The 13,377-nt window shown below is 40.5% G+C and overlaps 1 protein-coding gene across 1 annotated transcript in view; it reads left to right on the top strand.

The window, feature by feature from the left end:
* ADCY5 (adenylate cyclase 5) overlaps positions 1–13,377 on the top strand; it is a 203,079-nt gene that overhangs the window by 149,783 nt on the left and 39,919 nt on the right. Inside the window, exons 6-8 of the mRNA XM_030952680.1 lie at positions 884–1,042; positions 1,243–1,384; positions 10,209–10,349. Coding sequence (XP_030808540.1) covers positions 884–1,042; positions 1,243–1,384; positions 10,209–10,349 — 442 coding nt within the window. The remainder of the gene's footprint in view (positions 1–883; positions 1,043–1,242; positions 1,385–10,208; positions 10,350–13,377) is intronic.

Genomic DNA, 13,377 nt, shown 5'->3' with positions numbered 1-13,377 from the left:
AGTACTTCCTTGTGCAAGGAACTTACTACTCAGAGGAAGGGACAGTGGTATGTGATGGAGATGAATTGGCCTGTGAAGCATGGACATTCTGGGAATGATGTGATTGGCAATAATGAGAAGCAGAGTTGTTCTGAAGGCCTCATCAAGGCTTTTCCCTACCCACACTCCTAAATATATTTCTCATGTGAACAGCTCTTGAAGTTAACTTTTGCCCTGAAGGGGAAAACTCACAAAGTATTCCAGCAGTCTTTTTGGGAGTAAGCAGAGCATCCAAAACCTCATTACATTCAGAACTTGAGTATTTGTAGCTGCCTGTTTGGAATGACTGCAATAGATGTGGTTCTTTGGTTTTGCTGCTGTAAGGCCTGTTCAAGCTTTCCAGCTTCAGTGGGGTATTTCACACACATATCATATTTCATCTGTGGAAGAGTTGATGCTTGGTGCCATACAGACAAATTAAGATCTCTGAAATCATTTCCTTTTCCTCTTTGCAACATGCTGTTACTCTTAATGAGGCTGAGTGCTGGCAGGTTATGTCCAGCTTTGGTATGGAAATTAGAGACCAGCACTTTAATCCTTTTACTGCCCCAGAGATAATTTTTTTATGAGTTCTCAACTTGGTCCTGAGTTCAGTGTACATGGATTTACTCCAAGAGCTCCACGTTCTAATTAGGGCCCTTCTTGGCCAGCCTGGCCATCCAAGAGCAGTACAGTTCGTCCAGTTTTGTTCTGCTGTCCTGTTGATGTGGATGAGCTGTGCCATGTGTATCATGAATAATTTATGGATCATGATGCATTTTTGTGTTCTGGGTGCAAGTTTGTGCTGCTGACTGCAGCCATTCTGTTGTTGGTAATGACCCTTCTCGCCCCTGTCTCTTCTCAGGCTGGTCCGTGAGGTGACGGGCGTGAATGTCAACATGAGGGTCGGTATCCACAGTGGCAGAGTTCACTGCGGGGTCCTGGGCCTCAGGAAGTGGCAGTTTGATGTGTGGTCCAACGATGTCACCTTGGCCAACCACATGGAAGCAGGGGGCAAAGCTGGGTAAGTTGCTTCATCCAAGCTGTTGTGTTTATCCATTAAACTCCCACACTAAATGTGTAAGAGTGGTGGCACGGCTAAATCAATTGGGGTTCATTGCTTGTTTGTTCCAGTTCATGGAACCCATCCCTGGCAGGATCTGGTGTTTTAGGTGATCGCTTTTCAGAGCCTACAAAACCTGCTTGTCTTTTGTCTCATTGCAGGCGCATCCACATAACAAAGGCAACCCTGAACTATCTCAATGGAGACTACGAGGTGGAGCTGGGCTTCGGAGGGGAGCGCAACGCTTACCTGAAAGAGCACAGCATTGAGACCTTCCTGATTGTGAGGTGCAGCCAGAAGAGGGTAAGGCCAAACAAACTAATGCAGGTTTAGGTACCTTTCATAACTTGATGTCTCTGAGGCACCAAAGTAGACCCTTTGTAGATGAGACGGTTGACATTCAGTGACAAAATTTCCTGTTTCTCTCTCCTCTTCCTGAACTTTCATGTGCACAGGAGGGAATAGCCACCATCTACAAAGGTGTCTGCATTGAGCTCTTTCTAATTCTTTCAAAGAAATTGTCCTCAGTTGTTTTCAAAATCATGTTGAAAAATGTTGTTAGTATAGATATGTATTTTCTAGAAGTACTTAAAGGCATAGATTAAAACCACAGAGATCTTTTCTCTGTCAGATTACAGAGGTGGTTTTGTCTGCCTCCTCACCAGATGAATGAACATGAAGATTAGAGCAGTTCCTATCATTGCTTTTCAGCCTCTCTTTCTGAAGATGAGAAAAACTGGTCCACTGTAATGATCAGTCATTATTGTGACAGTAAGATGAGATCATACCAACTGTGACATGGGTCAGGCTGCACAAAATAAGGCTGTGAGGGCATTACTGACTTGAACTTGAATCGAGTCAAACTCAAGTGGACGTCAGCCAATAAATCTTTTTGTGACACTGCCAATAGCAAATTATCACTAATCTGTATTCTTTTTAAAAATGGTAAAAATACTAGAAAAGGACCTTTTTTATCTAGTTGAGCATAGCCAATAATACGTCTCTTAGTAATTTCGCCACTGTAGCCCCTACTTTGCTATTCACAGTATGGGCAAGCATATACAGATTGGCCTGAATTGAAAATAATTTAATATATTTCTGAATCTAAAATCAAGTAAACCTTCCCATATCTGTAAATATGACTGCTATGGGATTGAGTGAATTAGTGTTTGTGACATGTTGCAACAGCACGGTTGATTTGAATAACCAACACCTGTACAGAAAGACTTTGCTACCATTGCCTCATTTCCTGAGAGAATGGAAGTCTCAAATCTCCTTAATAGATATTGTGTAAAAAACCTCCAAGAAAATCCCTTATCATCTGCTAAAAAGAGAAGCTGATGTTTTGGTCTCTCTCTGCTCATAAAGTAAATCTCATTAACAATGTCAATCTTCAAAAGAGGATTAGAACTTGCAATGCAAGATTATTGTTCCTGAGCATCACTACCTGTCAGTGAGCCAGCTGATGTTTTAGGTATCTAAGTCACTTCCTCTTTGCTGGGCAGATTTAAGAATATAAGCCAAAATACCCCTGTGGTCAGACCCCATCTCCTGGAGTGGGGAGCCTATACTGACTCTTAAATCAGGCAGTCACCAGGTTGTCTGCATGTTCTTATGGAGAACAAAAAGTTTCTCAGGAGAGAAGATGAAGACATAAGCATTTCAGAGTTCTTGGCACCTACCTTCATTTCTGAACACGGGATATATTTTGAGTAGGAGATTGGACAGAGACTCATAAGAGATGTGGATTCCATTCCAGACGTAGGTTTTGAGGAACTTGCATCTTTATGCCTGGATTTGCCATAGGAAAATGAAATGGGCCATTCTTTCACTGCTTTATATGTATTTATTGCAGCTCTGTTACCTAGCGTAGCCCTTAGCTGAAGTCTCTGAGCACTACTGTAATGCTGCTATAACATGCTGCATCCCAGAGTAGCTAAAAATTGGGACATTTGGATGACTTAAGTAATTATTGGGCTAAACTGAGACATTAAAAAGCAGCTATGCAGTGTCATGTGTATTAGGTGTTTGGAGTTTGAGGAGTTTCTGGTTTGCCCATACTGCTGCAACTTTTGTGCTCCCATAGCTGTTTTTTATCTCTTTGTGAATAGTTTCATAGAATCATAGGAAGCTTTGACCTTAAGGCTTGAAGAAAGGACCTTAAAGATTATCTTGTCCCAATCCCCTGTCATGGCAAGGACACCTCCATTAGTCCAGGTTGCTCAAAGCTCCATCCAGCCTGGCCTTGGACACTTCCAGGCACAGGACATTTCTCTTGACAACCTGTTCCAGTGTTTGAAGTTCGCTCCCTGTTCAAAAACTCATTTTCACATAACATGAAGATCAGAAGTGAGAAAAGCTTTTGCCTATTGTCAGTTCAGTCAGTCTTGAACTTTTTGCCTGATGGCAATGTTCTGGTACTTTACTTTTTCCTTTCATTTCTGCTTGATTTTAATGACTTCTTGTGATGTATTTAGCCAGGTTTTCAGTTCATTCTGTTCCAGTAATGGCCATAAAATGTTCACCTGGCTTAGTGAAGAGTTGCTATGAGTTGTGTCTGGGTTCCTGCTGTCCTTGTACATAAGGCTTGGCATTAGTATTGACCTGAGAGCAGATCCAAGTAACTGCCTGAGCTGTTCCTTAGTTCACATGGCAGAATTATCTGGATAACTCATATCATCAGTCCCACAGCCATCAAAACCCAGCAATACCATGACTTTTGATAAATAGATAAAATGTAAGGGTATGTGTTCCCTACCCTTTCTTCTTACTGCTGCCATGGGGAGCCACAACTTTGAATTTTGTGTCTTTTTTATTTGTTTAATTTTTCATTGTGTTAATGCCATTTCTTGGGCACAAAGTGGGAGGAACATCTATCTAATATTTTTGTTCCAAGAACTGAAAATAGCTTCTTCTTTGAAATTTTTTTTTTGTTTTTTCCTTTTAAAAAGTGCTATTAACTGGAATATAGTCAGTGTGGTTTTAGGAGGGGAAAAAAGCTAGATTCTTCTCCCTCAGTTTTTAATAATATTGCTAGACCTGAAAATGTAGTCCTTGTTTTCTGTCTGATACACAGAAGAGTTTCTTTCTATTAAAAGATTTTCTATTAAAACAAAATGCAAAGTTTTTAAGTACAGTCTTTTCAGATTTTTTTCTCCTCATCTTTACCTCCAGATCTGCTTTCACCCTTCTGTTTGCCCTGTCCTGTGATTCTGCTGCCCTCATGGGTGAGCACTTGCCTGAAAAGATTAAATTAGCAGGTTCTGCCATAAAGGTCTGTTGAATCTTTTGCTGCGGTCTGTTTGCTCCCATTAGTGCTAACACTGGGCTGCTCTAAAACCCGGATTGCTCTGGTTGTCTGCTGTCTGTCAGCAATTGTATCCCCTCTCCTTCTCCTTTTTTCCCCTGAGGCAGACTCTTCTAATGTTTTCACACAACAAATACGAGACGAGCACATCTCTCATATTTTCTTGCTCCTCAGAGGAAACCTTTACCTTTTGCAAAGTTGGATTATCTCAGTGTCTTCTGTTTATTCTGTGATGAACTAATGTGATTCCTGATAATGAAATGAATTTTCTGTCTGTGATCTCTAAGGGAATGATGCATTTTATACACTATTAGTCCTCAAATGTTGGGTGCTAATACTCCTTTTCTTCATATTTATCAAATACACCTCTGTTTCTCCCATTAGCCAAATCTGTCATTGCTCACTTGCTGCCAGGTGAGATAAGAAAAAAAAACTTAATGAAATCTGCCCTAAGAGTAGTAACTGAGAAACTCTGCTAGTAACTTCCATCCAGACTAATATTTCCTTGTTCAACACTGTCTCTTGCCATTTCACTAGAAACAAGCTCTTTTCCCAGCTTCATATTCCCCATCTGTCTTAGCCCTTACTCTCCAACACAGCACTCTGTCAAAGGCTCTATGCAAGAAACAAAGCCAGTGAGAGCTACTGCATTTTTTTCTCTTTAGAAAAACTTGGATTCAAGGCTGTTAATCCAAACCCAGCATTTGCTGCTCTACGAGCTCTGTGTCATGATCACTGACTAAATAGCTATTAAAAATATCTGTTACCAGAACTGACATGGAAGTTGGCAGTTTTCCACAGATCTGGAATGGAGGTTGTCTTTCTGACTTCAGCACATCACACTTCAAGTTTTGCTTCCAGACATGGTTTTGTGGGACTTGGCAGTGCTGTATTTAATGATCTTAAATGCAACCTAAATGATTCTATAATTCAATGTTTCCCATTTATAACCTTGTGCTTATAAGCCTTCTTCCCTTTTGCCTCCACTGAGGCAGTAGTGATTACCTGGAAAAAACCAATCTGCTCCTTCTGTTCTACAGTAATGAAGAATTGTAAGTTTCTGTTATCCCCATATGGTATAGGGTGATTTATACAGGTTAACTTTGATTCTCATCCAGTAAATTTCACAATCATTTGGATATGTGTTTCTAATGGACTGAACACATTAGCATGGTAGAAATACAGGAATTCTCCAAGGACATCTTTGCCTTTCTTCCTTACTGGCTTCATTCTTTACCCGAAAGTCTGTATTTCTAGATAAAGGGCAATTTATCAGCTAGAATTACTAAAACCGTTGCCCACATTTTAGTGATTCTCAAACTTAACCCCTAGGCATTGCAATGGCCTGCAGAGCAATGTCTTTACCCTTCTACAGAGTGGTTTTGTTTTATCCATGTTTTTTAGCTTACCCTGCAGACTGTAGCATTCATATCGCATAGGTCTGGTCCTCCACCTTCACAACTTTTGTATCTGCCCTTCTGAATCTTATTCAAAGCATTTGTCCCAGTCATTATTGCTATCTTATCACTTCCCTGATATTCTTACAGTACTCCATTTACTTACTCCTAGTTCTTGTGCTGCCCAAGTTTGTGGTGTCTGTACAGGAGCATGTCACTTTGAGGTTGTTGCTCACTTTCTGCTCTTCTCTGCGATAAGGTGGTGCTCTAATTTGCAGAACCATCGCAACTCCTCTTCCCAGCACTTCAAAGCGTTACTCTGAAAAGTGTGTGTTTGAAGGAGTGGGAAACAGAGCTTAAGGGGAATAAGATTTTAACAGCACATAGTTTTGCAGCTAGTTTTATCATCCTCAACATTGTCAGAAATCTAGGGGAATGGTTTGCTTTGGACACAAGTAGGAACAAAATGTGCCTGAGCAATACTGCTGACCAAACACACTGTGCTGAGTGCACAAAGTCTGCAAAGAGAAAAATGTTTATTTTTTCTAATGTCTTACAATTGATTACACTTGGGTGTTTCTTTTAACAATAGCAGGTACACACCAGTTTCAGAAAGGATTGTTGATGGTGGCCTTAAAACAGCTCAAGAAAACTTTGGCTGTAACTCCTAGAAAAACAATTCTCATTCTTTTCTAAATAGCGCCCTGGAATTCCGTCCAGCTGAAGAAACAAAATGGTCCTTTAAATGTTGAGCATGTGACTCTCCTAAAACACAATCAATCTAATGTGATGATTCCTCAATTTAACACATTTAATCAGAGCTCAGCACGGTTCCACTTATGTAGATTTATGAAGGCAGTGGTTTGGAGCATGTAACACTACCAGAAACATCATGCACATGTCAGAAGAACTTCAAGAAAATCTAAATAATATGTAGCTAAATCTGATATGGCTGATCCATAATCAGATTTCACTGCTGCACTGATAGTGATCAATATGTTGGAAAATCCTATTACACACACACTAAAGAAATAACAGGCATTCTTGATTCAATTGATAAGTACAAGAAAACCCCAGCTCTTTCTGCAGTTTTGCTGTAACATTACTGTAGCTCAGTGTGTGGGAACTGGTGGTGGGAACACAATAAAACCCCTGGGAATCAGATTTACAGTCTCTTTGTGAGTCCAGATTTGAAAAGTTCCCACAACAGCTTTCTGGAGTTTAGCCACCTAAAATCTGAAAAACTCATTGCGGTCAGAAACTTTTGCACCTTCTTTTGTTGGTAGTACCTGTAATGAGTAGGACTGAAAGGTATCATCCCTTCTCGTTCTTTATTCTTCTTTTCCAGTCTTGTTATGCTTTAGACAGCTTTGTGTGCAAGTTGTCCTTATGCTGTCACTTAGCCAGGAAGAAACAGAGGAGGCATCCTCATAAATTTCCACAGAGGAGCTGTGACCCATCTAATGCTTCATTTTTAGAGTTTGTTATTTTCATCACCCACTAACAAGTGATTTTGCAGAAAATAAATTATCTCAAGTTTTTAAAACAACAGGTTTGATTTTTTTCTTTAATAAGTGTTGATGTTAGCAGCAAAGTCCTGTTATTCAACGTGACCTCGTAGCACATTATGTAATGTGGAGAAGCAGAAGTGCACTGTGCTTGTATATATGTATTTTAATCTGATTGGAAATATTGCTGAAACATTGTCCACAATCCAGTGGAAACTTCCTACAAGAGGTGGGGGGGGAAATACTGCCAGAGTTCAAGAAGCCATGGAAAATTTATGGCACCTGACCTCATGGTTAGAAACAATCTCAGAATTACATGTTTACCCATTTTCCTGCTCTTACCTCAATCCAGATGTGTCAATGAATATGTATGAGGTCATTAATTTCCTTCAAGTTCATCAAGCAGTGCTCCAGACCCACTAGCACTTGCAGCAGGTATGAGGATCACTCATGGGCTGAGAGGGGCAGTATGTCTTCATGGACTTTGGCATTGAGGCTTTTCTCAAATTCTAACCAAATTTACTAACTCATGGGGCAAAAACCTGCTGTATATCAGTTTTATCATCTGTTGATGTAAAGGCATTTGTAAAGTAACCAAATAGTTTTGCTTTTGATCCCCAGACTAGTTTCAACGTCTGGGATTTTTTATTCCATTTGGTTGAAAACCCTCCCCTTAGTTGGAATAAAATGGATTGACAGTGTTACTTCTGTTATTGAAAAGCAGTATCTATTTGCTTGGAGATAATGAAACTGTATTTCCTACCAATTTTCTGGTATCACATCATAAAAGAAAGAAGCATAACTATGAAAAAGATTGCATAACTGAAAAAAGCCACAAGAAAGTATTACAAATGATGGCAAAGAGTATAAAGAGCAGCAAGTCTTAAAAAACAAAACCTCAAACCAACTCAAATCTGAACATCAAGATTTCATCATATTAATGTATTTTTAGAAACATTTAAAAGATGTCTTTCCTGGAGGTTATCCAGTGGCTCTGTCATGGTTGCTCATGTGAAACTCAGCTGGTGCCAAGTGCTGGAATTTTCAGGCTTTGCAGATGAGCCAGTGGTGGGTTCTCAGTGGGGAAGAGATGATGTGGGAGACACTTGCTGTCCTGGGGGCATCCCTGTGGGAGCACCTATGGTTCTCCTGACATTATCCTGCTCCTTGTGGTTTCCTTGTGACCCTGCACCTGTCATCCTGGCTGGGTGAGGCTCTTTGCTGGCACCCTGAGCTGCAGCACCACTGCTGCTCACTGTCACGGGGCCAGCTGGCTGTGGGGCACAGGGCTCTGTCACAGGTGGCCCCGTGTCCCCAGCCCGTGGCCATGGAGCGGCAGCCCCACGTGCTCTGCAATGTTGGGTGCCTGTGTGCTGAGCTGTGGTCTCCAGGGAAATGTTGTCATTGTAGCTGTCTCTTCCTTGCAAGGAGAGAGAAGATGATTTCCCATGCTTGTCAGTCAGGCAGCTTTCTCCAGCACTGAATTTCAGCAAGCCTTTTTAAATTTCTTTTTAAAAACCCTAATTTAAGGCAGCACAGCACTTGACATTTAACTCTGTGGTTACCATGGAGATAACACCAGGTATTTTGCAAACTCCTGAAAGGTACAAGTTACACTGAATAATGGGGAATCAAAATAAATAGATATGGAACGCAGACTCCAGGCAAGAAAAGCAGCGGACCTACTTGTATTGTCAAATAACACTTGAACCAAAACTCTAGGGTTGAAAGCAAGAGAGGCGTTCTTTTAAAATAACTCATTGGTCTGGAAATCTAAAATTAACTATTAAGTCTGTTTTCTTCTCTAATGTCATTGACACAGCAATTCTCTTGAAAAAGTTTAATCTCTCAAGTAACAACAATCCATACCTTCTGAATTTTCAATCTCTCCAGAGTTTGTCTGTTTTAAGCAAGAATATAGTAATTGCCACCCTTCTGAGTCAGTACAGGTCAATTACACAATCCTCCCTGAGCCAGTGCAGCCCCTGCTAGGGGGACTTCTGTCCACAGAACACAGGTTTCCTTGTGGAAACCTGCCTGTCTTTTTGGCTAGGTACTATATTCAAAATAAGGAACTAATCTGCCTGTTGTTGTGCCTAGTTACATGTTGCACTTCTGTGCTCTTGAAACTGGCACTGAGCTGGAATGAAACCTGTCTGACAGATCCTGTGCTAACCTCACAGTGAGCTCCCGTTGCAGCCAAGAGGCAAAGCCTTGATAACAAAATCAAAGGCTCTGTCCAAACTTAGGAGAATTAGTGTCAGTGTCAAATTGGAAGGTAGCATTAGAGTCGGGAAGACCATTTTGTCACACTCTGCAATTGCATTACCCTTAACATGAGCACAGTTGTTTGCAAGATTTACATGCTTTCCTTGGCATGTCTGGGAATATGCTCTTGCAAGTGTGGAAAATTATTTGCTTGTACTTATGGAGAAAGGTGTCCTGTATTCCCATAGCTTCAAGGAGCTTCAAGGCTCCTATTCTTCAACCAAATCACTCTGTCTGTTGTTTCTCTTCTAGATGTAACTGTTCTTTGGCTTTTTGAGGACCCTCTGTGTAGTATCTCATTTTGGAGCTGCAATTTTCTATCTGAAATTATTAAGTTTTATTCAATTTGCTAATAAAGAAAATAGATGTCTCTATTTTTGAATGCTCGCCATGTTTACACAGGTTATGGTGGCTGTTCAGAACAAGTAAAGGAATAAAATTATGGGCACCATTTAGAGTAAAGTGTTCTAAAAATAAGAGAAAGCAATGGTGGCTGTGGCTGCTTCTGATCAGCAACTGCTTCATAGAGTTCAAGGTGCCAAGCCAGCTTTTGGAGCAAGAGATCAGAAGTGAGAGATGCTTGGAGAATGAGTGCTGTGTAAATGTTTGAAGATGTATCATGCATTTCTCTGTGCTTTGTATTCCAGAAAGACGAGAAAGCCACAATAGCCAAGATGAACCGGCAGCGCGCCAACTCCATCAGCCATAACCCGCCTCACTGGGGTGTTGACCGGCCCTTCTACAACCACCTGGGAGGCCACCAGGTCTCCAAGGAGATGAAGAGAATGGTAATGCCTTGCTCTGTGGACATTAATTCATTTTCTTTTTAATAGGGTGTTAGATATCCCTCCCGCTTTGTCTGAAGGTTTTACAGCCCCCGAGGGCGTTTTCCAAATGGGGGTGGAAAATTCTTCTCTGACTCCAGAAATAACAATGATCGGTACATCTGGAGGTGAGTGATTGTGAGATGAGGCACAAGGTTGTTGGGGAGGGGAAGGGAGGCTGAATGGCTCAAAGAAGGATCTTTTGTCTGACTTGTCCCACATTCTGAGCACTCATCCAGGCCGTGTGAGAAGATGTGATTATCTGCAAAAACTGCTCCATAACCCAGGCATTCAAGAGGCATCTGACTGACATTTCTGTTAGCTCAGTTCCTGCAGAGGGTTCTGGCATTGTCACAGCCAGGTGCTGTTCTCCTCTCCTCTCTGTGTGCTCCTGGGGCCCCAGGGATGTCACTGCCATGTTTAATCCTGGAGAACACATCCTCAAGTACATGGATTAATTGGCCTAAGGTAGCAGGCATCTTAATTTCTTTCTTGTACCTTTCACAGTCTTTCTAAATTAAAATGAACAAGAGCTAATTACCAATTCAGTTGCACTGAGAGGACTTTTATGGCTTATTTTACATAAAAGGTGTAGATGATATCTTTGTTCTCTGCAATAAAGATTAAGAAGATAGCTTATATTATAGAGGCTATTTTTAATAATAATAGAAATATTTAGCACCTCTATAATTGCATGCATAATCAGATTGTTCTGTAACCTTATTTATGCTGTTTTGACCCTTCATGCACAGTCAAAAATGTCTATTTGTTACTCACTTTGTTGTCTATAGTCAAAGTTCTGCTCCAGATCACCAAAGCCTTTAAGTATTTTGAAAAATATATGAACATGAGATTCAATTCCATAGTTTAAAAATTTGGTCATAGCTTTAAGAAACTGCATATGGTATCTTTTAAAGGGAAATGCTGGCACGTTTATTAGTAGTTGGTGCTAATATTATTCAATCTTAATATTATTTTACAGTGCTAAACCAAATTTCTCAGTAATAGTAATGTTTCTTTAATTTCTCAGATCTCCAAATGAGGGCTTCTGACATGAGCATACAGATCAGTGGAACTGTGCATTTTTTTATGTGGGCTTTTCAATAGGGTGTGCTCAATAGGCATGACATTATTAGAAAAGACTAATCACACTAGCACATAATTATAATTATAAGTTTCTTTGAATAGCTTTTAAGGAGTTCTTGAAGCCTCCTGTTCAGAAACAAGGTGTATGCATGCCAAATGGCATTATGCTTCTTGGTGTTAATTACAGTTTGCCGTGTCTAGCTGGTTGTTCAGTTGGAAAAACATAATTATTTATTGAAATACCAAGCTGAGTCCTAAAAACTTCACTGCCCCTCACTTGTAGGAGGAAAGACTTACTTTTTTTTTTTCCTTATCTTGAGCCTTTCCCTGTAATGCTATTTACCTTCCTGAAAATTCAGCAGCTCAGAAAGTCCCTTCTACTCAATCTACCTCTTGTATTAAGCTCTCTTTTGAGACGCTGATGTTGCATGCATCAGGCTGTTTCTTGAAAACCAACTGAAACCTGATTCAGATGTATTATTTTCAGCTAGACTTTTTGTTGTTCATATGGACTGTTTTTTAAAACCTGTCTTTTACAGATTTACAGATCTGTTACATTTGAGATGCATTAGTGAAAATGCAAACATCCTCCCCATGGCCTCCCATTTTAATATCTGCTAGATGGACATTTTAGTGATTAGAACACAGGAGCAATTTCTCCATCTCCTATCTCAACTCTGTGTAAACTTCTAATTTAAATATGCATTTTTTGTACCACCCAGCTTTGCACAGTGCTTTGTCATCTGTAACACTGTGTTACATGTATGCTGTGTGTGCTTAATGCATGCAGAGTGCATGCTGGCTGCAAACTGCCTGCTTAGAAATACAAAATGCAGGGAGATAGAAGGGGAGCAGAGCTACAGAAGCTTTTATCAGTGCTCCTCTGGGATGATATGTCATTGATCTTGGTAAGCAACACCAGCTCTCAAACCTCCTGAAAATGTGCTCTTTGTTCCACATCACCCACCAGACCTTTTGCATGTTGTTATATATAGTCTTTCTTCTTGGAAGCTGTGAACATGTAAGGTTGGATTAGTCAAAGTATTATGCCAAAGGTGGGCAGTGCAACATTGCCTTTCTCTTCAAGACCTGGAGCTCCTTAGCTCTGTAATTTCAAAACAGGTATTTATAAGGGTAATTGTGAGACAGTCCTCAGGCAGGAGCCAGGTAATATTGCAGTGATGTGCAGCTCCATTGTATTAATGTGTAGATATGAATACATTTGTGTGTAGGGAATAATACAGATGGTTATGAAGGGCACTGGGTTTTGTCACAAATGTAAAACATTTTGCATTTTAAAGACAACCATATTTTCAGGAAAAAAAATAGACAGTTTTTTTGTGGCTCTACTTACAATTCCCTGAAAGAGAATATTAAAGTTCCCTGAATTGCATTTTTGGGAAGGCACTGTTATATTTAATAGAAAAGAGAATTATTTTGGCCATTTTTCTTTCCAGTGAATGCTGGCTCTGGTAGCTGTCTCTATTCTTAGGATATATTAGCAGTAGTCTGAAAGGAGATGGAGTAGCATCAAATGTAGCCCTGTATTTCTTTTTTCCTCCTCCTTCTCCTCCTCTTTTGTCACATCATTTCCATGTGCTGCCATGTCTGGGCACATCACCAGTGCAGCTGGTGGGGTTTGTGTGGAATGGCAGTGTGGGCAGTGGCATGGGGCACCTTTGGTCCCTGCTTCTCTCCATGTTGTGGCTTGGACTTTAACCTGCACCAGGTCCGGCAGATTTTCCACGATGTTTGTAGCTGAAGTTTTTCCCTTGTGCACACAGGAGTTTTTTCAGACACTTGCACATATGAATAAGACAACTTATCCTACAGGTGTCCATGTGGTGGTAATCTAAAATGTCCTGGAAAACAGGAGTCACTTTCCTACTCCTACTCTGGCTAACTG

This window comes from Camarhynchus parvulus, chromosome 7 (assembly GCF_901933205.1).
Source record: "Camarhynchus parvulus chromosome 7, STF_HiC, whole genome shotgun sequence".
In the NCBI taxonomy this organism is placed as follows: domain Eukaryota; kingdom Metazoa; phylum Chordata; class Aves; order Passeriformes; family Thraupidae; genus Camarhynchus; species Camarhynchus parvulus.
Note: the sequence above shows the minus strand (reverse complement) of the source record. Positions and strands in the feature narration are given on the sequence as shown.